The sequence below is a fragment of the Lonchura striata genome, chromosome Z (assembly GCF_050655825.1).
Source record: "Lonchura striata isolate lonStrDom1 chromosome Z, ASM5065582v1, whole genome shotgun sequence".
In the NCBI taxonomy this organism is placed as follows: Eukaryota; Metazoa; Chordata; class Aves; order Passeriformes; family Estrildidae; genus Lonchura; species Lonchura striata.
In genome coordinates this window covers 84,775,550-84,800,835 of record NC_140740.1, presented here as the reverse complement: position 1 = coordinate 84,800,835, position 25,286 = coordinate 84,775,550, and the positions used below count along the sequence as shown (strand labels likewise).

The 25,286-nt window shown below is 39.2% G+C and overlaps 1 protein-coding gene across 1 annotated transcript in view; it reads left to right on the top strand.

Moving 5' to 3' along the window:
* SHB (SH2 domain containing adaptor protein B) overlaps positions 1-24,897 on the top strand; it is a 63,045-nt gene extending 38,148 nt beyond the window's left edge. Inside the window, exons 3-6 of the mRNA XM_021535520.3 lie at positions 3,570-3,785; positions 9,565-9,736; positions 13,916-14,035; positions 21,538-24,897. Of these exons, the coding sequence (XP_021391195.1) occupies positions 3,570-3,785; positions 9,565-9,736; positions 13,916-14,035; positions 21,538-21,721 (692 nt within the window). The 3' untranslated portion in view covers positions 21,722-24,897. The remainder of the gene's footprint in view (positions 1-3,569; positions 3,786-9,564; positions 9,737-13,915; positions 14,036-21,537) is intronic.
* The last annotated feature ends 389 nt before the right edge of the window (positions 24,898-25,286 follow it).

The window sequence follows — 25,286 nt, the reverse complement described above, 5'->3', positions numbered from 1 at the left end:
TGATTTGGGAAAGTGGACTTTTATATTATCAGCACTTTTTTTAATAGTGCAGCTACATTGTTTGACCTCTTTTTACTGCATGCTTGAGTTTGAGATGAAGGAAATATCTACTGGCATCTGGCCATTATAGAATGGTCTGGTTGTTTTTTAGTCTGTTGCATCTTTCTGGAAGGCAAGCTGTAGAAGTTCATCTGTTGGGTTTGGTAAGCAAGTAAGGAAATGTTGCAAAGATTTCTTTGTTAGCATCATAGCTGTTCTGTTCCCTTGATTATATATTCCCTTATTCTCTGCAAACTACTTTCAGGAATACAGTGCATCTATGTGTAATCCTGTTTAGTTATTTAGGGCTAGTAAGGTGTTTGGTGTGGCTGTTTGTCCTGTGGAGCTCTGTTCTGTATGTGAGTATCAGAATTGTTCACCGGGGAAGAACAATGTCAAGTTGAGTCTTGTATCTCATAGTGTTGTTTCAGTTCTGGTACCTCTTCTAGTCAGGTTCTTGGTTTTACACAGGAGCCCAAACTTCTGGAGCCTGATTCTGTAATAACTGCTGATCTGTGAGAACAGGAATTATCTGTGGGAGTCTTCCAGGCTGCTAGCAAAATTACTGCTTTCAAAACTTCAACTGTTACTTCTTCTGATAGCTATTAACTTAATGCTGAATTGTATACAAATGTACTTTTAATCAGCAATAAGAGTTCCAATTATGTAGTTCATTAAAGTGAATTTCTAAAGAAAAAGTTAAATTAACATAGTTTTTTTACTTCCTAATCTTTTCAAAGACTGTTTTAGCCCTTAGAGCTGTCACTGTTAGAGACTGTAAAATTACCACGAGAAATGCTTCATCACAAGTATGCTGTTGTCTTCTGCTATCTGATTCTTGAATATCTTGAATATCTTATTTCTTTGCACTGAGCTATGAGTGTGTGTAATGCTAATACTGTTTATGGTACAGATTCAACTGTGCTGTTGTTTATTGAATGGAACTTTTTCTGATTTAGCTTTTAGTAAAATTACTTTTATTTACAAATACTCTCAGAAGTGAATTTTCAAGCATGTTTATACAAAGCTTTACAAAAGAGGTTGGAGATATGTGTGCAAAAGTGTATGTGCATACATGCATATCTTTTTATATATCACAGAACCACAAATATGATGAGTTGAAAGGGATCCACAAGGATCATTAAGTCCAGCTCTTGGCCCTGCACTTCCCTCCATCTAGGTTGTAGCTTTTCCTAGAAAAACATTTCTGCTTTAGAATCAAATATTCATAGTTTTTCTAATTATGCTTCCTGAACATGAACCACCCTCTATTTACTGGTAAACTTTTCTGTATGGCTTGATGCTTTTGTCTTCTGGGTAAAAGAAAAATATCAGGCAAGAGTTCTTGTATTGAAATATGCTCTCACACAAAGATCCAGTTGCATAGCTGTATTTGGCACACAAATTTGTGTTTGGCACTTACAACTGATTTAGCTTTTGTTTCTCAGAAATGCACATTTCTTGGTGTAGCATTGACTGGGTCCAGGGGTCTGAAAGACAAAAAGATACATACCACTTTTCTGACTTCAGAAAAAAACAAAATGTTTATTTTTTTGAACCAGAGTATTCAAGAGAAAAGTGTATTCTTTCTATTGCAGTTTTTTTTCTCGATGCAACATTTTTTCTTGATGTGATTGTTCATAACTAGAAATTAACAGGATGTGTCTTGCTTGTATCTTCAATTTTGGTGTGTATTTCTTCAAATATACTGTATTTTTAATGTGTAAATAAAATTATTTTTTGAAGGAATAAGGGCACTGTCATTCTGTAGACTTTTCACTGTAGTTTGAAATGGTTTGGAGAAGTGACTTGATTATAATATTCTTGTTGATATATGACATGATTTATGACTTTTGTTGTTTTAACAGAGAGAACTACTCTAGATCTTTGCTTCATTTGTAGCTTAAAAAGTTCTCTGAGTCTTTTCATAACTTTGCAACTTGCTACATTACTGGTGCTCTTATTTTGTTGTTGCAGTGGTCAGTATAATCACACAACATCTAAAGTTGGAAGGGACCTCTTGATATTAGATAATAAAAAATCCTGTTCAAGCAGGTTCAGCTAGAATAGGTTGTCCATAACTATGTCCACTCAGATCTTGAATTTCCAAAGATTGTTACTTCACAGCCTCTCCAGGCAACCTATTTGTGTGTTTGACCATTATCGTAGTCAAAATGTGTTTTCTTGTATTCAGAGGAATTCAAATGGAACTGTATATATTTTGACTTGTGCCTGTTATATCTTGGCCTGACACTGGGCACTGTCAGTAAAAGTCTGTCTCCGTCTTCTCTCTCTTCCATCAGGTATTTATATGTATTGATAATGTCCTCACTAAAACTTATTTTCTACCAGCTAGCCAGTCTCAACTCTTTCAGTCTCTCCTCATGTGAAAACTGCTTCAGTCCCATTACTGAGCTTCACAGCCTTTTGCTGAAACTTCCTGTGGTATTTTGTGTTTTTCTTGTGCTGGGCAGATGAGAACTGGACCAAACAATCCAGATTTGGGCTTGCGAGCACTGAGTAGAGAGGAAGAATCACATCCCTTCATCTGCATTCAGCACTCCTGGTTGGGTTGTCCCTCATTCCTGTGAAGCTGCATTGCTGGCTGGTGTTTAACTTGCTGCCATACAGGACCCCAAAGTCCTTCTCTGCTGAGCAGCTTTCTAGCCTGTTAGTCTGCCATTCCCAGCCTCCCTGGGTCCCTCTGAATGGTAGCACAGCCACCTGGTCTATCTCTCACTCCACCCAGTTTGGATCAGTAGATGGAGGGATACAGGCTTTGTCTAACCAAGGCTCAGTAAAGAATGAAGACACTGCCCATGACCTATGTGGTAACTTATCCCAGGGCTGCACCTCACACAAGGGGAAGAAGATACCCGAAAAGTGCCCCTTGGATCTCTTGTTTCTCCTTACTGCTTCTTCTGATTCTGCCCAAGAAGGTTTGGTTCTATCTGCTTTTCAGGCAGCTGAGAACTGCTGTTACAACCCCCTTGATGTGAGATAAGCTCTAATGCTTTTGTTTAGTGTTCTTACTCTAGTCCCCGTTCATTTTTTGCTGGTATTCTGTAGGTGTAAACACAGACAATTCTTTGTTATCAGAATATATACAATTGTACTGTGGGATTTACTTTTTAATGTTCTTTGTCTCTTCAAATTTCACTCCAGAACCATCTCCTCCTGAAGAGCTAACTATACACAAATTTCAGTGTTCTTGGGAATTTATGTACAGTTGCTTGTGAGTGTGCTTTTTAGCAGCTTACAGGGATTGTGTGCTTCCTGCAATCTGGCTCTGCACAAGCTGGGAAATGTTGGTGGAGGCATGAAGCTGTGGTTGTTAACTGGAACGAACTTTTGCTTCCAGCCAGTTACCAATGTAGAGGTAGAATTTAGAAGTCTTGTACAAGCTTGTCATCTCTATAATTACGTGGCTATTAAGAAATGGGTGGAAGTTGAATGCTCTAAAATTATAGACTGTAATGATAAGACATGGTTAGTAGTGATTCTGATGCAATTTTCCTCCTTGCCAACAGAGTTTCAACAGCAGGAAGGCATGAAGTCCCATCAGAAAAACATGCAGCTCTATGACACACCCTATGAACCAGAAGGCAGTGGTGTGGAATCTGATTCTGAAAGTGTGGTGAGTCGCCGTTTACGAGAAAGCAAATTGCCACAAGATGATGACAGGCCTGCAGATGAGTATGATCAGCCGTGGGAGTGGAACAAAGTCAGCATCCCAGCTTTGGCAGGTAGGATTCCTAGATCCCGGCCTCAAAATTCTTTCTCACAGTTATACCATATATACCTGCCTTAGGGGTAAATGAAATACTTATGCTCCTTTGTGTATGTGTGTGTAAAGAAACATCTCAAAAATGAATGTGGGTCATCTTAAATCTTTACCTGCTGCAGAAATATGGAACTGCACTTGTTGTTTGGTACTTTGGCCAACCTGTTGTCAATCATCTTACCACTTGTTTCACAAAAGTAAAACTCCTTCTCCTGCTCCTTGTCTCTACCCTCATTTTAAGGATGGGATGTAGATAGTGTTTATTGTTGAGTATCTCTATGGTGAGAAAGTAGCTTTGCAGGGTCCTGAAATTGTGGAGCTATTCTCAAAGGGACAGTGTGATAAAGTGTTGGGGATGAGGCAGGAAGAAAAGAGGTGTGGTTCTGGGACTAAACATGGAAGAAGCCTGAGAACAATGATTACTAGGTAATCAGCGTGCATTTACCCTAGGTAAATCCTGCTCGACAAACCTGTTTGCTTTCTGTGTTAAAACTACTACATCTCTTAATGGAAAGAGAGCAGTACGTGTCATCTGTGTAGACTTCAGCTTTCAGCATGTTGTGCTGTGGCATCAGCTGGGTTTGGAATGTTGTAGTCCAAATGGGTGGACTAGTAGATCTGTGAAAACCTATCAGAGTCATTGACCTGAAAGGGTAGTGTTAGTGATTCATACTCTTCCTGGAATCTGGTTACAAGTGTGATTCCTCCAAGGATATGTTCTGGAACCCTTCCTGTTTAGCATAGTTATTAGTAACCAAGAGCAGGAGAGGAAATGCTCCTTATCAAGCTTGGAATAACAGCCAAGGGAGGAGAGGGTGTGTGCAGAGCTGCCATTCTGAGGGACTTGAATGGGCTGTAGAAATGGACTGACAACAAGCTTGCAAAACCTGATAAGAACAGACCCAAAGACTTGTATCTGGAGCAAACTAACCCCCTGCAATGATATGGACCTAGATCTGGTTGACTTACTGGGATACAGCTTTTCTAGAAGGGGCTTAAACATTCCTGAGGGAAAATGGACTAAATGTGGCTAGCAATGCTCCTCACCATGATAAAGGCTAGCAGCCTGCTAGCCTGTGTGAGTAGGAGCGAACTGGTGGATGAAGCAAAGTGACTGTTCCTCATTACTTCATATTTCTTGAACTATGCATAATGCTGTGGCAGGATTCTGATATAAGAGGGATGTTGATAAACATTTTTGTTAGCACAGAGCCAACAAAATGGCAAATTGCAAATGGCAATTGCAGCACATGACATCACATGAAGAGATGCTGAGAGAACTTGGCTTGCTTAGCCTGGAGGAGAGAAAACTTTGGGTGGGACATAGTGGGAACTTTCTAATGCCTGTGAGGAGATCCTCAATAAGATGGAGCCAGTTTCTTCACACCTGAGCAGCTGTGTGATGGGAAGATGAGATATAAGATGAATCAGTAGAGGTTCTGACTCGAAGTTGGATTTTTCTCTGCAAGAACAGTTAAGCATTGGAAACAATTATTCAAGGAGCTCTTGCAGTCTCCATCTTCACATTTTAATTAAGTCTAAATAGTCTTATATGGGCATATGTAAATTATTATCCTTCATGTATTTGTCATATTATATGAAATCTATGAGTTTTAATTAATTTGGATCTTAAGTTCTGTATTCATCTTTGTGTCCACTTTTTTGGTCTTTATCAGGTGAATTCTGAAATATGGTTTTTCTGAGTTGTTTTAAAATAAAGAATCTTAGTTTTGTTAGGTTTTTTTCTTAATATCTACTTTTCAGGTTTTACGTGTAACTGTAAATTAACAAAGTCAGTCCAATACAAAATTTTATGATTGGCTTATGTGTAAATATTCTTTCAAGTACTATGCAGTTACGAAAGCACACAGAGCAAAATATTGCTTTACAGGATTAATAGACTAAAGAGAGGTTTTATTAAATGGTATTATGATATGGTTGGTTTACTTACAGTTTCAGCACAGAGAATTCTTACTTAAAATAAGAAGAGTAAACACTTTTTGAGAGTAATTCAATTTCTCTCATTATGTCTGCCATTCATTAAAGATTATTTTAGATACAAGGTTATTTTAGGTACAAGAATTTCTTTTGTCACAAAGAAATGTCCAAGGATTGGCTGCAAGCCAGATTACAAGCTGCTGTTTCATCTAGTATCTCTAGAATTCATCTTTGTCCTAGGAGTAGTAAATGTTTAAAATAAAGAATGAAGAGGTCCAGCTTTGAAGTTTGAAATGGTGGAAAGTTTGCAATGAAGATGTGTTGACTGCCTGCTGAGATTTGTGAAGTGCTCTTCTGACTTAGTCAATGGTTCCATAGTGTAGCCCAGGAAAAGGTTTTTTCACTTCTTAGCTGAGGTGGATTTTTCTGAAAAGTGCAGTGTTGGTGTAACTATTAAAAATTCTAGCAATGGGTAAGTCCCACTTTACAGGCCCACAGTTACCATCTCCCAGTTCCATGGAACTGTGGAGATCCTGGAGGGACCCTCTGCTGAGACTTTCTTATTCTGTGAAATTCATATGGTGGGAACAACATATTTGTGATAAGAATTGCAGACACAGAGACTTATGCAGCAAATGTTTTTGATTTGTCAGGTGACAGACTGTAGAAACAAACCAAAATCATCAGGCACACTAGAATTAGCATGAACCTAATTACTCATGCAGGTCTTTGAAGAAAAAAAAATGCTGTTCTGCCATGATTTCAAGATTGGTTGCTGAAGCATACCTAAAACCTGTTTATATCCAACCTGGGCTTTGAGATTTGTCAGAATGAAAGTGTGCACAAGCTATGAAAAGACTGACTCTGACTCCTAAGGATGGGCCTGAGGCTGGTGTCATGCTGGCGTTGTGGATGGAGCAAGATGTACACAGCCTATGGATTTTGCTGTGCTAGAAGATGTGTCTCTGTGTAGCAGAACTGGAATGCAGCATTTTGACTGTCTGCAGCTGGAGTTCTTTCACAAACAAATTTGGAGTTGTTCTATTGGAGGCTGTCCAGCTGAAGCTAAAATGTGTTTTTGATGACTTTTATGGGAAGCGAGCAGGTCTTGTTAGAACTCCTGCTGAGCTGGGCAGACTGGTTTGCCCAGAAAAGTGGAGGCTGGCAAAGGAACAGGAACAAAGTAGCTTCCAGGTACACAAGTCTGGCTAGAAAAGGAGATAACACCAGGGAGAGCCCACTGGATAGATAGAAGATAGCATGGGCACCAGAGGGCCCATTGAAGAATGTCACACTGACACTGGCTTCCAGTGAGTTCGTGAGAAATCTGACCTCTTCAAACTGTCATGTGGGCACAGAAAAACTTTGGGTAAAGGAAATGCTTGTGAAATCTGTAACGCCAATCTTAAAATTGCTTTACAGAATATGTGACCCTCTCTTACAAAGGGGGTTTCAGTGGTCAATTTGGTGGTAGTTTCCAGCACTGGTCATGGGCTCAAGGGAGGGAGGACTTATAAATGCCAAATTTTTTCTGGCTTCTACTGCTGTTGAATGGAAAGGTGTTGCCTAGGACCCTGAGTGACCTAAAGGAAGGGAGTTCTGGCATGTCACTGTCACAGGAGTAGGGCAGGAATTACAGGGCAGTGGAAGAGAGGCCACATGGAGAGTGTGGAAGTGTCAGGTATTGCAGTCAGTTCCATAATTGCAGTGGCTGGATATACTTTTGCTTTGTTTAAGAGAGGATTCATAGCAGCCAAAACTCAGACCTGACTACAGCATTGGGTGGGTAGGTACCTGACTGCGTATCACACTTGTCATTTTAATCTGCCCCAACATTCAAAAGCATCTGAAATTTGACGTTGTCCTGGTTTTGGAGAATAGTTCCTACCTCTTATCATCATGTTAGTGACATTTTACACAAGCATATGGAGATAAAAAAAGAGGGAATAGTTTTAAATCTAGAAGAAGAGTTTAAGAGTTTAACTAAGAGTTTACATTAGATGGTAGGAAGAAATTGTTTAGTCAAAGATGGTGAAGCAGTGGGGCAGGTTGCTGTGTGTGACATTGTGGATGGCCCTTCCCTTGAACAGGTTCAAAGCCAGGTTGGATGGGGCTCTGAATAATTTGGTTTAGTGGATGAAATCACTGCCTGTGATGGCATCTCCCTGCTCTTAGGGGTTAGCAACTAGATAATCATTAATGTCACTTCCAACTCCAGCTATTCTTTGATGTTGTGTTGTAATGATAAGTTGTTAACAGTCAGAACTGAGTTTATGTGAACTGAATTTTTTGGTGTCTGAAAGATATTCCTTGTCCAGAAAGTGACAATAAGCTCAGAGAGTACCCAGGTTACATCTGGGTGTTTTTCTTAGAGTTAAAATAATAATACTGCTCATATATATCACGGGCAAGTATCCACATGAAGTGTTTCTCCTTGTTACACTAATAAGCTTTTATTATCCAGTAATGAGGTTAAATCTGAGTTTATATTAAGAAAGAATCAGCATATTTCCACCATGCCTACTTAGGAATGTCATTGAATAAGTTTGCACAAATTTTGCAATAGAAACTTGTGCCTACTTTATCTGAGTAGAGGGGGGATTTGGAAGTGTCCTAAACTTCATGACAAAAGTATAAATAAATTTTTAAAAATAGCTCCAGAACACTTCTCTCATCCAACATGTCTCTGTGCATTCTCTTTTTGAAACTTGAACATTGCAGCTGTCTGCTTTAAAACATTTAATTCTGCTACCCACATGCCTACTTGGTTGTGTGTTATAGTAAGTTCACTTTTAAGTGCATGAGGCCTATGAGTTTTGTAGAGAGTCCCTTCAGTTTTCTTTGTAACATTTTTCTCCAGGGTTGCTGCTGAAATTCACATAGGGGCTGATTGACCTGTTTGTGCTTGTCAGCACTCTGATTTTTACCTCCTGACACAGTGAAGATTCTCTGCCTAGTCCTCACTAGATGTCCTTAATATGCAGTCATTTGCAGCTGGGAATGTTAGTTTTTGATGAAGTAGCAAACCAGAGAAAGCAGTGAGAGTCAGGAATATGGTGTGGGTAGATTCTGTCACTGTTCCTGTAGATTCTTCACATTCTGTCCTTTAGTATTTTTTTTTAAATGTAGCTATGTGGAATCTGTAAGTGTAGAATGAGAATGCTGACATCATTAGTATGTGCTTGGTTACAGGTGTTGCAGTACTCTAATAAATTACAGCTTTGCAAGATAAGTTGTATTTCTTTTCTTGGAATAATGTAGTTAGTGATTAAAGGCTATTTTTCTTTTGTCATCTGTTTCCTAGATTTTAAAGGCAAAAGCTTTGTGCCAGTAGTGTGTGAGTGGTTGCACTGTTAAATCTTTGCTGCTTGACAGTATTTCTGATATGGATGTTAGCTGCCTGATTTGCCCCCAGGTCACTGTTAGGATGATATCACTTAACCTGAGGCAAACTGATGTTCCTTTTGGAATTATGGCTGGTGACTGAGGGCTTGTTGCTGTTACTTGTTTAACAGCATCGACTCTGGAGGATCAAAGTATCAAATGTCAAGATAAGCAGTAATTATTATAACAAGGTTTAGAAGAGTGTGAATTTTGTTGCTGGAAAAACAAGGGAGTTTTAGGTCTGTACTCTGCATAGTAAGAAACACTTTATATGATACATATAACTTTGTAGCTAAAGCATCTTAATGCTAGTGGGTATATGTTTATTCTCTGTGGGGTGTGACAACCACTCTAAGTACTACAACTCTTTTGGTCCTTGCTAACCTTGCCTGGAGAGGTAATTATTGTGTATCTTGCAGCCCAGTTTAATGGAAGTGGGAAACGGCAAGCATCTCCTTCTCCCTCAAATGACCAGCACAGGCAATTAAGAGCACCTGGAGGAGGCTTTAAACCTATCAAACATGGCAGTCCAGAATTTTGTGGGATCCTGGGAGAGAGAATAGATCCAACTATTCAACTGGAAAAGCAGATGTAAGTAAGCACAGTCATTGCTCTCTAGTTCTTTGCCTCCCCACTTACAGGAGCAGTAAGCACCCAGGTCCTGTTGTCCACCTTCCTTCCTCAGTATCCTCAAAACCCCAAAGACTTACTAATCCCACAAAGTGTAAGTAATTTTTGTGGGGGAGCCAAATAGTGTTAAACAGGAAACTCATGTCAGGAACAGAGAATTTTATCTGTCAAGTATGTTCAGTTATTCCATTTTCAACCTTGTTGTTTATACTGCATTAGTGTAGAAAAGTTGTATATCACATGTAACCAAATTCTGTTTAAAGGTATATATTTGTGGCTGCAGAGCATGTTTCTAATACATCAGATTTGCCTTGCATCTGGCAGTGATTCTCCTCCAGGGAGAGAATAAGACCACTTAAACAGCTTTCAGAAAACAAGATTGTTATTTCTATCCTTTTGCTATGAAACTTGAGGGCAGTATTTAGATGCACTTCTATCAGCTTCAAATTCAGCTTCTGGGTGAAATCCCTGTAGTAAATGTCTGGTATCCACAAGAGTGGCCCTGTCCTGCCTTATTGATTCCCTTCCTTGAATAGTTTGGACAGACTAGCTTGTGATGGAATGACCCACTGTCCTGTATCATACCAAAGGTGCAGCCTCACAGAAGGGGCCAGAATTCCTGCTACACAGAGAAAAATCATGAAAAGTGAAAAAGTAGAGCAATTTACAAAAGTTAGACTGATATTCCTGGTCACTGAGAAGCCAGTGGATTCATGCAGTAAAGTGAATAAGCTGTGTCTTGAATCCCTGAAGGCAGTCCACTCCAGAAACTCTCATTCTGGGTTAGAGGCAGAATTTATTTGCACTGCACAGGGAGGGCATAATTTAGCATGGATGTGAGTATGCACTTTGTGAGAATATTTTGTTCCTTAATGCTAGTGGTATTGAGAGGATTAACAATCCTTTTACACCTAGAACCTCAGCAGGAGGGACTCCTCATCTAGTGTTTGAGAGGAAGTAGTTCCAGAAATTGCTTTTCCTTTGACATTCTATTTTTCAGGCAGTGTTTGGAAGCTTAGGTTTGAAACAGATAATATCATCCACATGTTGTCATGTTCCATCTAACCAACCTCAGCCTTTGAGCCACCTGCCCATTGACTGATTGTATGCTTATCTCCAGTAGAGGAAGTAGCAACCATTATTGTGAAATTACTCACTGATACTGTTAGGTAAATAACTAAAAGGCTGTAAATTTAACTGTAGATTTGGTCCTCCAAGTTGGGTAGTTCCAGCTCACCAAAGTTGCTTGCACAGTCCCAAATACATTAAAAATAACTGCAGGAAGGTGAGTTTCTGTTACCTAATTTATGACTCACAAATATGCTGTGGTGTTGTTCTGTTTTTTATTATAACTGCAGTTAAATGTTACAATTGAAAACTGCAGGTCTAGTTTTTCCTTCTTAACTATTCAAATGTCAGTGACATGAGGGTTCTTTTTTGTTTCTTCAGCATGATGGGTCAAACCTAAAATGAATGCAGTTAATGATGCATCATAAAGTGAAAGAGTCCACATTTATTTTACCATAGATTATTCATAATAATTCAAATTACTCATTTTAGTAGTGTGAGATATCTCCACAACACATGCCAAACCCTTCCTTCTTTTTCTGCAAAAATAGAGTCTGATTTTTCAGAAAGGAATACAAGATCTAAAGAAAAGGATGCACACACACAAATTGACAAGTGGATGGGTAGGTTAGGATATTCCCCAAACAGGCAGAAATACCAAGGTGAGTTAGTATATTAAGAAAATATTTTCAGACAGAGGAATCTGTAACTATGAACTTACTAACTCATGGACCCAGGGGAATCAAAGTAATTTGTTCTATTTCCTCAATAACAGTGTAAAGAAAAAAGTGTGTTCTGCTGTTTCCATTGTCTTATTGAAAGTGAATCCCTCCCAGCCTTATAATCAAGATCTTGTGGTTTCCTGTTTTGTTCTAACTCAGAAACAGAGTATTGTTGTGCATTATATAAGCTGTAATAACTTACTATACTTACTGTATAATTGATGCTGCTCTCCTGTCCTCAGTGGAGTTGTGTCCCCTTACTGGCCGAAACCTGACCACTGACAAAGTAAGGGACATAGGAAAAGCATTCTGTAAACCACAATCAGGGTACTTACAAACCTGGGAGGAGATCCTGCTAAGGGTCAAAGTGTGTGATTATGTTAGAATTTAGCTTTCAGGTATGCATTGTGTGCATGTGTTTTTCAGGATATCTTAGAAGACATTCAGGTTGTTCCATACTTTTGCACTGGTGTTTTTCACAAGCTGTCATTGCACTTTTTTGAGACCATATCGCTGATGTTTGAATTTTTGACCTTTCTTCACAAATGCTTATATGCTGACATTCCAAAAAATGAGCACACCCAGGACAAACAGACCCAATACAGTTGAACAGCAAATCTCTCAGGAACTTAAAGCTGATTATCTCATTTTGCTTATCGCACTAGGTAGCTGGAACAGGAGCAATCAGAGTGTCCCAATTACATGGGCATATGACTCACAAACAATTACACTTCTGGATACTGCTGCTTACTGTCAGGTGTAGCCAAAACAGCTTCCAGGCATCACATCTGAATCAGATGTTGTCTCATCCACTGTTTTACTTTCAACTCTTAAAAGCAGGTTTTTCTTCCTCAAACCAGCCCTGTGTTCTTTTTCCATTTCTCTCTGAATATCAGAGTTCAGCATCTCCCTTATTTTGGTAAGGTAATAGTTCACTTTTGTTTCATTTGGCCCTTTGGTGAGAAAAAAAGAGAAATATAATTGTAGCTAATAGAAAAAGTTCTAAAATTCTCCCAAATCCATTTCTTGATTCACCTTTCTGTTAATATTATTCTGCCACACTCAGAAGGCAATCTAGTCTTTAAATTACTTGTTAAGAAATATCCTTCACCAGTAAATACTTAATGGGAGATGAGAAGGAGACTGCCTGAAATAATATGTATCTGTGTATCCATCTTATTTGTGAGGTGATTAAGCTGTCAGGGCCTCCCTTTCTAGTCTCTTTTGACTATACAAAGTACAACCTCTCTTTAGTTCCCTCTAATGCAGACTTTGGTTTTAATCAAGCACTCAATGAATTTTTAATTTGGGTACCAACTTTATTTTTTTTAGCACATTCATCAGATTTGACAATGACCCAGAAAAAGGCAGTTGAGGGCATGATTTCTGTGAAAGAGGCTTTTATCTGGTCTTTATTCACCTATCTTTTAGTTGGAGCATCTTTGCTAGAGTAAGAGCAAATGGAATAAGCAAACAACAGTTTCTGGTAAGGACAGAGAGCGCTTCTGATGTGTTCAGTGTCCTGCTTAGGCAGATGTGGCAGTGTCACACAGCTTTCAAAGTTCAGCTGGCAATGGCAGGGAGGGAGAGAGCTTCCTCAGAGCTACATTTGACACAGTACAGGTTTAGACACAATACATTGCTCTGGAAACTTAGGGAAGGGTCAAAGTGCTTACTTGTGAAGTCTGGCACTGGGAAGCTTCTGTGTTTGCAGTGGCTTGTTCAATGAAGAACCCACCTCTCCTCACCCAATTTCCTTTTTTCCCCTGAATTGTTCACATCCACTCCACAGATACACTAGAGATTTATCTAAAGCTCTCAGAATTGCCACAGCTCTGTTTAGAATGTGCCTTTTTGATAGATCTTCACATTTTATCACTCTTCTCCTTTTTTAAAGATTTCTTTTAGCAAATCTTTTCCACTGTTAACTGTTCATATTCTCCACATATGATCTTCAGTTTCTTTGCTTTTGTTGTTTATTTTGTGTATTAGTTTAAAAACTGATATATCCCAGGGATGAAATAGAGCAAATTGTATATCATGGATCTGTTTGCAAGACAGATTATAATGTGTTTCTCTAAAGGGGAATTTCTTGCATAAACATGTATGCCAATCTTCTTGCATGGTTTTCTGTCTGAGATTTTTCCCCTCAGCTGACAGGAACAAGAAGCCTCCACAATCTGTGGTAACTTCATCCAGAGCTTTTTATCCATAATATATTAGATTTTAAAGGTATCCATGTGCTACTGGTAACAATTCGCACCTTAAAAAATTAAGTAGTGGAAGCAATATGAATATTCTGTGATGGGAATATTTCTGTGTGTTCATTAAGTTCTTTGCTTTTTTCTAGATGGTATCATGGAGCAATCAGTCGGACAGATGCAGAAAACCTGTTACGTTTATGTAAGGAGTGTAGCTACCTTGTAAGAAATAGTCAAACAAGCAAGCATGACTATTCTCTTTCACTGAAGTAAGTACTTGCTAGTAAAACATCGTAAATGTATTTATAAGCCATAACTTCTCTGGTGCCATACAAGAAAATGATCCAATTTGCTGCACTGTTTTATTATGTTTTAGCTCCAAAGGACTCCAGAGTGTTTGGGACTACATGATGTATAGTTACAGCCACTGAATTAGTACCTTCCTGTCTGGAGATGTTAACAGATCTTTAATCTCCATTTGGTGTCCATTTAACTAAATAAACTTGGATTAATTTTTTTTTCTGATTCTAATTTGAAGTGCTCCTGCTCCTTTTCCTTTAGGCTGAGTAAGGAACTGTATTGTTTGGGGATTTTATTTATTTTGTTTTGTGTGCTTTACTGGAGTAAATCTGTACAGCATTTTGAAGTAAAAAGCCAAGGACTGAGGATGAAAGATCTATAGAATTAGGAAATAACAGTATTCCAGTCTTAGCACTGCTCTGAAATTGCCTTACCTAGCTTAGGCTGAGCAGGGTACATTACAGATGTGTTCAACGTAACATAATAAAAATTCATGAACAGTTGAGGTTGGAAGGGAGGATCAAAGATCATTTAGCCTACCTCTCCCACCCATGGCAGGATAATAAGGATAATTCACTTCATTTTCTAGCTGAGGAAGACAGTCAAGGTTTTGTGTGCTAGAGAAGAAGAAGCCCCTTTGCCTTGGTATAGGCTGTAGAGGTGCAAAGAGAAATGTTTCTTTCCTTCATGCAGGATAGGGTCTGATGTGGAACCTGACCTTCCAAGTAGGTCTGGGGTACAGGCCAGATCTTTTCACTGGCATTACTCCTGCCAGTTTGGCATTTATGCCATTTCTTCACAGGTCTGCTCTGAAAATACATCTTACTGCTGGTCTGATGGTGATACCTGGTTGTAACAAATGTTTTTTATAAACAGCACTGAAGAGGATTTTTTCTTTTTAAATAAGTTTAAAATTCCATTTTAGGACTTAAGAAGAAAAATATTTGTAGGAGTATATTTTAAATCATTATTCCTCTGCTATTATTTTTGGGACTTTTCTGTAATGCAGAGGTTTGCTTTGAGTTGGAACACATCTGCTTTAGAACTGTGGTTGAGTTCCTCTTATCTCTTTTGTAATTTGATCTCCATATACTCCAATATATGTGTCTTCTAGATATTTTCAAACACTGAAGCATTAATGGACAAGCTTTGATGTGAATTTTCCCTCAGGCCTAAATTTTCCCTTAAACTCAAAGTCTTGGAATATGACCTATTTTTAAAAGTATTTCACTTAATTCTTGCATTAGCCCAGTGATTTTTGTTATTCTGCTAGAGCACAACTTCCAGAGGAAAAGGTGACAGTTAGAATTATATTTTGTTGCTTTGGACAGCTAAGTTGATGCCTTTAGTATTAGTATCCTTTTGTATCTGTTAGGTGTGTTTGTGCATCTTAGGAAATGTGTGAGTCAGCTTTTTTTGTTGTTGTTTTTTTTTTTGTTACATGCTTCATTTCTGCTTAAAGGAAAAAATAAGAATCAAACCCTGATTTTGTACTGAGATTAAGTAACAGTGATTTACTATCAGTTCTTCTGTTTCATGTGACAAGCTTTTTCTGAAAACAAAAGAGAAAGCAAAACCCAAACCCAAACCACTTCATTATAGTTTTTTAGTTTTCTTTTCTCTAATAACAAAAGATTGTTTCCCAATACACAACAGTGAGAATCTACCCAGACATTACCTGTATTTGAAAAGTGAAAAGATGGTAGAACTTGCTCATTTTCTTTTAATATAGCTGAATATTTCATAAAGGAGACATCTCTGAAGGCCATTTTTTCCAATAGCAGGAAGTCTTTTTATGTTCTGTGGACATTGAGAGAGCCAGACAGGCTTGACTTGCATGGGGAATTTGTGTGAGATATCTGTCTGGTTCAAAATCCAAAAATTATCATTCCAAATATAATGAACTGAGTGTGAAAATAGCTTTATTGCTAAATTAAAATGCATCTGTGTATAAAACAATCATTGAGGTAGATTAAGTTTCTGTAATTTACCCAGTAAAATTTAACTGCATGTGGATTAGCTATTTCTGGGGGCATCAGAGAAGGCTTTATTGAAGTACACATTTATTTTACCCATCTCAGTTAGAAGCCAGGAATTGGTATTGTTGGTGACAAGTGTTTGAAGCTAAAGGCATCTTTATGGATTGGGATCCAAAGAGCTAAGCCTCCTTGCCAGCTTTATTTAAATTCTGCACAGCAGAAGAGGAAAAGAGTATAATCCACCTTCCCAGAACAAAATTATCCCAAAGGCACGAGCAGCAGCTGTTCCTTCTCTTGAATCTCCTCTGCCAGCCGTGGATTGTTCCCTGTGTTTCCACCTCTCTGCATTCCTTCAGGCTTGTGGATATTTGACTCGCTCATGCCCACCCACCCTTTCCTTAAACACAATTATAATTGCAGAAGGCTGCGTAAAAACTGGAGACCCATACTCCTGGTAACTGTGCTGTAACCAGAAATTCCTGGCTGCTATTGAAATGCCGAGTTTCAAATTCCTTGTCTGAAGCCTGTTCTTTACTAACAAGCACACTGGTGAAAAAGGTAGAAATAGATGTGCAAATGAAAGTGGGAGAGCCATTTCATACTTACAAATGTTTTACGTGTTCAGCAATTACTTCAGTGAACATCAAGATCACAGGGAAGCCTTCCTGACGCAGCAATAGAACAGGGATCTCAGGATGGGGTTATCATGCTTCAGCCTTGCCCAGTGAAGACCAGGCACCAACTGGGCTCCGCTAGCTAATCCTTTCAGTCAGGATTTCCCCCTCCCAAGGCTTGCAGCAGTGTGCACTGTGCCCACACCACTTCATTTCCTGACTCATATTTCAGTTTTGGGAAATGCGGCTGTTCTTAATTTTAGATAAGGATTATCTCACAAGTTTACATGTGCAGTCTGTGAGCAAAAGCAGTAACAGGCATTGCTTTCTGTTCTGTCAGATAGCTCCTGCACAGCCACTGGAAGTACAGAGCTGAATTCAGAGAGGGTGATGCCTTTTGACATCCTGATCCTCTGGACTCATAAACAGGCATGTGGTTTCCCTGAATAGCAAAGGAAACTGCAAACTATAGGGTTGTTTTTTTTTGTCATTACAGTGTCTGTAGAAATGGTCCTGATTACCAAAGTTGATTACATAAACTTTGGGTAGTTCTGGGTTCTGGATAAATGCTGGACTTTCACCATTCTGTTGATTTTTGTTCTTGGAAGTAACTCTTGTAATATTGTAAAAATAACAAGTTTCTTCTTGTCAGTATAATTTAATGGGATTTTTTATGTGTCTCTAAATTAGCAATTGAATAAAATTATTTAAAAGTGTGCTAACAGTCTGTTGTTAGCCTAAACTATAATGATCAGGTCCTGGCTCTTAGCAGAAAGTATGGATTCTGTGATTTCTATGGAAAATCCAACAAGCTGAGGATTCTCACTACCTTCAAACCAGCAGATGGGAACTGGTTATAGAGAATGGAGCCTGGACTTAGTAGTGATTTTCACACATTGGGTGCAAATTAACACTTCTACACCTTGCCCGTCAGGTATAAAATGTTGTGTATAATATGCTTGAAAAAGCAAAACTGAAACAGGAAAACCAGTTCATAGGCCAGCCTCTTAATGTCCAGTAAATGATTTTTTCAATTTTTTTTTTTTTAGGAGTTAAGCAGTGAGTTTATTTTTCAGAGGAGGTTTTATTTTATTTTATTGTTGCTATACACTGACATGAGACATAGGCATTGTTCAAAGTAACAGCATGTAACACAAGTTAAGATTATGGAATGGAAAATAATTTCAGAATGGAAAAATAACACAACATATGTTTCCTACATTGCTAGCATTCTTTCACTGATGATATTGCAAAGTTGTTACTTTTTTCTTTATGCAAGTTTCATCAAAATTAATGCAGAAAATCTGTTCTGACAAAACAGCATTTTCTTCAGCAAAAATAGGATTTAGAAGACTTGGCCAAACTTTCTGATTGTAAACACTGAATCAAAGCCATTATTTCATAGAAAAAATACTAGGTTTGATATCTCATTAATATTTATTAAACCTGCTTTTATCACACTTCATGCATAAGATCAAGAAAGCACATTCTGATTAATTGTCTGCCCAATTACTTTCCCATCCTCATTGGGTTTTGAAAACTGAGAGAAAATATGTGGGCAGGTTGCAATTCAAAGTCTCTCAGTGTTATGGCTGTGTTGCCAAACATTTCAAACAAGGTGTGACTGACTATTAGTCATGTATCAAGTTTGTGTCTGTGTAAACATCTGTGCTTGGAAGTTCCAAAGAAATTTGGTGCAGGGATCAGCAATTAGGAATTTTCTTGTGTGTTTGAAACTCATGGGAATGGTTGCAAAAAGGAAAGAAAGGGTAGAATATTGTCTCTAATAGCATTGTTTTGTCACTGTTTGTCAATTGAATGTAATTCAATGTGGTGAAGAGTTACTGCAACATTTGAAAAACCACAATGACCTTCAGAATTCACACAATAACAATATCACGTGCTGTAGTTCAGGTCCTAGCACCTTCTCTTACAAACTGTGTATGTCTTGTCTCTTCAAGGCACTGCCTCTTCACCAGTGTTCACCAGTGTGAACTTGGGATCACTATTTAGGCTCTTTTCTTTGAAAACCTTGGGTCAAGCAGATCTAATAGTTGTTGCTGAGCTGAAAAATAGGCATTCCAAAACCAGGACTACACAGTCAGGTGTGTGTTCAACAGTGATTCAAAAACTAAGCAGAAACCTATTTACAATCACTTCAACCATTAAGATTTTTTCCCTGTCATTACCTGAATTTTCCGTAATTTCTTTGCATACTAAAATCAGTGTTTGGAGGAGAGGAAGAGGGAGTATGACTTCCAGATTCTTTTTTGACATGGTCTCTGTAATTCTAGTCACTGGTCTAGCAGCACTGGTGCTGTTAATCAAGTGCAGAATTTTGCCCTTAACTCTTACTAAAGGCACTGGTTCTCTGAGTCCAGGCATACCAGAAAAGGGGAGACTGTGAGACATTTTAAAGACAAATAGTGAAGGTGAGACAGCACAGAAGGATCCTTAGTGTAGATGTGAATTTCACTGAATAGTTTACAGTTGAAAGGGCTTAATTCAAGGGCATGATTTCAAGGTGCTGAGTTGACTTTCTTCCAACTTAATGTGTTCTACGTTATAGAAGATGAGAATTGTAACTCTCCCTTTTAGGCAGTGGATGATTGCAACCTGGCATCCTCCATCCTACCTTTTCTTCTCCTGGAGAGTAAACAGGCACCGTTTCCTCAAGCCTATCCTCATGTGTCAGGTATTCCCAGACCATGTTTAGTGGTCCTGCTATGGATATGCTTCAGTATTGACATGTCTTTTATCACAGGACACCCTCTCACCAGTTACAGATGCAGTCTCACGAGTACTCTGTAGAAGTAGTGTCACTGTCTTCCAGCAGCTGGAATTTTGCTATGGAACTCAGGACTGCAGTAGGCCTTCATGGGCAGATCATTGGATCAGTCTCCTTTCCACCAGGTGCCCTCCCTACCACAGTTCCTTTTCTGGCCCATTGTGCCCCATCTTGCATTGCTGATTGGGTTTGTTCCATCCCAAGGGCAGAAGCTATGGATTAGCCTTGTCTACACTCCATTAGCCTGCTATTCATAACTTTTAGCTCACATTTTCTCCCTCACCTTCATAAACCTTCCAGAAGGCTCACATGGTAGGATATATAGCAGGGATTCTTTCTGCATGTGCTCAATGACTATGTGCTACACAAACCTGAATAAATACATAGGTCCTTCCTGGGGAAGCAACAGCTGTCTGTCATGAATACATGACTTGTAGCAATTTGTTCATACAGTGTGCATTCTCATTCAAAACCTGAACACTCCTGTTCAAAAAATGCTTGTGTCTTTTCCTTCTCTGCACTAAAGTGCACCTAAATGATCTTTCTTCAGTCCTTGCCATACTTCTGAAATTAGCATGCACCTCAGTCCAATAATGTACTTGCACATTTTTAAGTCATTTTGTGGCAAAACAGATTCCTAGTCAACTGAACATCTGTCCTCATAATAAGTATTTAAGGAGACAGTCTTATTTAAGGAAAATAATTTAGAGATTATTTATTACTTAAAAGATATATTTTCCCACTAAGAAATAGATATTTAAAGCATGATTTTAAGCATGTAGAGCCATAATTGCAGTGCCTGCCATAGTTTCTGTGGAGCAGGTTTCTCTTCATCAGAGAATTGTTGAATACATCTCAAAGATACGAGCTTGGTTATGATACAGGCACTTACAAAAGGAACGCTGCACCTGCTAACTAGAATATGGCAGATTTTAGTGAAGCTGGTTGTAACATAATTTGTTTTCCTGCTGCAGCTTTCTGTGTCATCTTGAATTGGGCTTTTTTGCTGGCACAGACCAACTCCAATTTTAACACTACTGTCTCTGCCCCTGGACACACCTAGAAGAAACAACGGCTTGGAGCAAGAAGGTTAGGGATTGGGACATCAAACAAGCCATAAAAACCTTCTAAGCCTCATTTAACATCTTGATGTGTAGGAGCTGTTCTTTGCACTTGTGTGCCCTGGCTGAAGTCATTGCTTATAAGTAGTTTATATGTTATGTTAAGACAGCAAACACTGAAGGGTCTCTCCTGGGAAGAGCTGAGGCCTGCTTTACCTCTGTGTGCAGTGTGGGTGCTGCCCATCAGAGTGGAATTCTGTCGGACAGGTTGCTTTGCCAAGAGCAGGCAGGGCAGTTCCATGAGTTCCATGACACTTTTCTCCTGCCTGCGTAATCATGAGCCTTCTCTCAAATAAAGTGCCTGCAGAAAGACCACAGGACAGCAGCCCTTGCTCAGTATAGTGCTCAGTCTAAAGCAGAACTGTGCCGTGAACCTTGGGAACATGCTCACCTGGAGTAGTTTTCCCGATTAACAGAGATCTGTTCTGGACAGTTGCTGCCCAGGTGGAATGAGTGAGGTCTGCCCTGTGGCATCCACAGGTGAGCCATCCAGGGTAGAACAGGGCAGGTCTTGTCTTGCCTAGCTAAGCAAAGTTCATGGCCCGCTTGTGCCTGTGAAGGGACCCTCAGGCCTCTGATGGGACAACAACACAGATATTTGGGTCCAGAAGTAACGACTGGCTATACTGAAAGTAAGTATTCATAGGAAAATATTGAAGGGGCTGGAGAGAGGGGCCATGGGAAGGAAATGGATTGTCTTCTGGCACACCTCTATTAATCTTCTGTGTGAGACAGCCATGCATGTGGATCAAGGCAGCACAGGTGCTTGAAACTAAATACTACCTTGGGTTTCCTTTGTGGTGAACTGTCCATGGGGGTTTGCAAGTAGCAGTTGGAGCCAGTCTGGACTGCCACCCAGCAACTACTGGCATTTTGTTCTACTTTCTCCTCCATAAGAAGAGCTTGTTGTGGTGCCACATCCCTCTTCCCTATGCACAAACATGAACTTACACTCTGCTTTCCTTGCAGGAGCAGTCAAGGTTTTATGCATATGAAGCTGACGAAAACCAAAGAGAAATACGTCCTGGGTCAGAACAGCCCTCCCTTCGACAGTGTTCCTGAAGTCATCCACTACTACACTACAAAAAAGCTGCCCATCAAAGGAGCAGAACACTTGTCCTTGCTCTACCCTGTGGCTGTACGGACTCTCTAATAACCTAGTCTCACCCCTTCCTGTGGTTGGGAGGTGAGAGATAAGCTGGGTTGCACAGAATTCATTGCCAGAATTTAGAGCTCGAGTCTATGATGGAGAGAGGCAGCATTTAGTCTTGTGAATGTGGGCTCTCTGCAGAGTTGTCTGTGGGATGTGTGTGTGATACACTTGTGCTGCAGCATGCCTCTAGAATTGTATTGCTGCGTAAGAGAAAGAACACTTATTTTAGTGCAAGGAGAGCAGATAATCTTCCCAGACCTTCTATGTGAATGAAAGTGCTTCCCAACAAAAGTTCTTCCTTCATGTTTTGAGAAGAATCAACAAGTTCTTCTCAGCAGTAAAAAAACAACTTGTATTCTCTTGCTACCCTGAGAAACTTCTCCATGAGAAAGAGTAACCTTACTCTGAGGGACCCTAGGGTGTTCTAGATAGACCTGAGAAGGAGCTGCTTAGCAAGCAAGTCTCTGGCTCTGGTCACTTAGCTTGATGGGTTTGGGATTTTTTTAATGCAGTTTCTTGGGGTAGTGAAATATTGAACTTCTATTAGGCACACAATCTTAAAATAGTTTTGTGAGAGCAAATCACTGTCAATTACTTATGAATAGGGGATGTAATTAAACAGTAGTTTGTTATATATTTTTATCCTTTTTGGTACAATAATCTCTTAATGTTTACTGTCTTCATTTGCAAGTTTCATTTGTAGGTACAGGCAGCTAATTCTGTTTGGGGCAGTTACACCACAATGTTTTAAGTAGTTAGGATAAGTAATTTTGACATGTGGGTTAGTATTTATGCATGAGGGTGGTCAAAGGCTTTTATAAAGCTTTAGTAGGCAAAATCTTCACTTGCTCATTCATCTGGATCAAACAGCTGTCCTACTGATGTAGCAGGTTAACTTGTGTATCACACTGCCTTCCCACAAGATGGCTTTTGCAGTTGTGAGAACTGCAGTATGTAGCAGAGCAGAATTTTGTTTTTCTGGTCTCAATGGTCTGCCAAGGCATTCTTAAGGCACGGCCCCTTTGGCACATACCTTCTGGCCAGTGCTCTTTTTCACCATGAGCAGAAGCCTGCCTCCTGCTGTATTTCAGTCACTGTCAGCCAGAAGCACTGGGGAAGCTGCTCTGTATCTTAGTCCTGCCAAATCAGTGCCCATACACCTGGGACATGTTTTCTACATGCTTTGTGTGCTCATTCAGTGAGATAAGTGAAAAATTACAATTGTACACAAGCTGGAACTGGGGGATCTATAGCCTTATAGTCCTCATGTTGTGCCATCTCCCACATACATCTAGAATGTTGTGAATTAACCCATCAGCTAGTATAGTAGCAAACTGGTTATATGCAGGTTATGTATTTTACAGACAGCAATAGGACTGTGAAATTGTGTGCTATTTAATTCAGCTTTCTTAGCTACTACTATTTTTTTATGTATGCTTAGAAAGAAGTGCAAATCTGAAAATTGTGATGGAATAACCACTTACTGCCTGTAAAAGTAGTTCTTCGTGGTATTGTCTAATTTGTTCAGAACCTCAGTGATGACCCATATACTCACTGGTGCTTCCTTTTAAGCCTGCCTTATTCTTTAAATGGCATCCAATGCAGTTTGAACAGAAGTTGATCATATGTGTGTGAAGAGCCCAGTGTCCTTTTATGCAGCAATGGCAGTGGGTCAAACTGTCTGTCTCACCCAGAATTGGAAGCTGCATTGAAATAGGTTTTCTAGTTTTCCAAGGAGGGTGCCTCAGTGGAGGACAACATCCTCTCCGAGTGAAAACAAACATCCCCTTTTTGTGTACTTGATGCCTTGAGAAGGCTGACCTAGAACAGAGGCTAGACAGAGTTAAAGAATAAAGTAGGTATTTATTGAAAGGCCTTAAAGGATACACCTTGGGCAGTGTAAGAGCCTGGCCAGGGCTACACCCAAGATGAACCCAAAATGGTCACATAATGGACCAACAGTCACAACGTCTCACACTTTTATAAGTTTTGGTCCATTAGCATATTGGAGTTAATTGTCCAGTTATAGATTTAGGTTATGAAATTCCCTCCTCCTTGTTTTCTCTCTTCAATTCACTGTTGTTTATACTTTTTGGGCCTGGAGCTTGTAACAGTTGACCTTGGTCAAGCTGAAAAAGGAATTATTTTGTCTACCTACCCTGTGAAGAGAACTTACCAACACTTAATAGGAGGTTCAGAGCTACACACTAAAGCAGCACAGAATCTAAAAAATATGAAAGCTAAAACTTAAGGCATCATATTCACCTACCCGCTTTTTTATTTCCCTAAAGTTGTTACTCTCTTAACATCACCCAACTGACAAGAGCATACAAGCACTTTTAAGTTAGTTATTCTCTCACCAGAGTAGGAGTTTATGAAGGTGTCAGAGTTCACACAGATTAGGAATCAGGTGACATCTGCTTTGAGTCTTGGCCTTTGTGGGCTTGAGCATCACCATCATGCTCTTTGGGACAGAAATATGTGTTATTTCTTCTTTTGCATGTTGAATTGGGCATGATTGCTGTTCCATAGTCTGTTTTTCTTTAGAGGGGAAAAAAAACTATGCCCCTACTCTGCCTAACAGCAATTACCAGTAGAAATCAATAGCATCATTAATCAAGGCCTTGTCTGGCTTCCTTAAGCACTTTGTCTTTAATTCATGGGGATAACTATTGTACCAGACCTTTCTTGTCATGGGTCTGATCAAAAGTCAGACAAAGCCAGCAAGTGCCATTTTATTGCTGTCTGCAAATTTTGGGTTGGGATCTATTGTTTCATACAAATTATATGAATGTGCATCATACAAATGAGTATACGGTTTATTACAGCTTCAAGGATCAGATCAAGGTTCTTGGTTCTGGAAGAGGAAATCATCTCAGAACATTTTGGTTGTCCATGGGAAGGTTTTTTATTATTTTTCTAAAAGACTTTTAGAAAGTACTCAGTAATTACAGAATAAATAAAACCAGGATTTTGTTTGCACTGTAATGTTGTCTCTGTTTATTTAAGTGATTGTATGATATTTTTCCAGTGAAGGAATATTCTTCCGAGATTTTTTTAATGTACAGTGAAAATGCGGTGTGTTAACAGTGTGTAGTATTGCGTATAGGTGGAAGATCTTGTAGTGATCATGCCTATATTGCACATTAAAAGTTTATTTTAAAAAAAAGCATAAACCTCTCCCTTTTTTTCCTCTGACTGTCCTTGTGTACTCAGATTGTCATGAATAGCTAATAATTGAAGCAGTCTTTTAGAACAACTTGTGTTTGTCTCAACGGTGTTGTGAAAGTAATCATTAGGTTGTAATTGGAGTCTGGAAATTATATATCTCGGTTCTACCCTAATTCTCTTGATAATGTGCACCTTTACAAGGGCTGACATGGGTCCACATGTGAATGATATTGCTGGTGGTGCCCAAGGAATCCAGATATTGCTGCTAACAGCATAACACTGGTGAGTCACTTTTTGCAGCCTTTGTAAGAGGTGTTAATTAGGCTTCTGTTTTGATGAGTATTTCACAGCACAGTGAAGGCTGTGAACATCTGTATGATGTATAGGAGAGCTT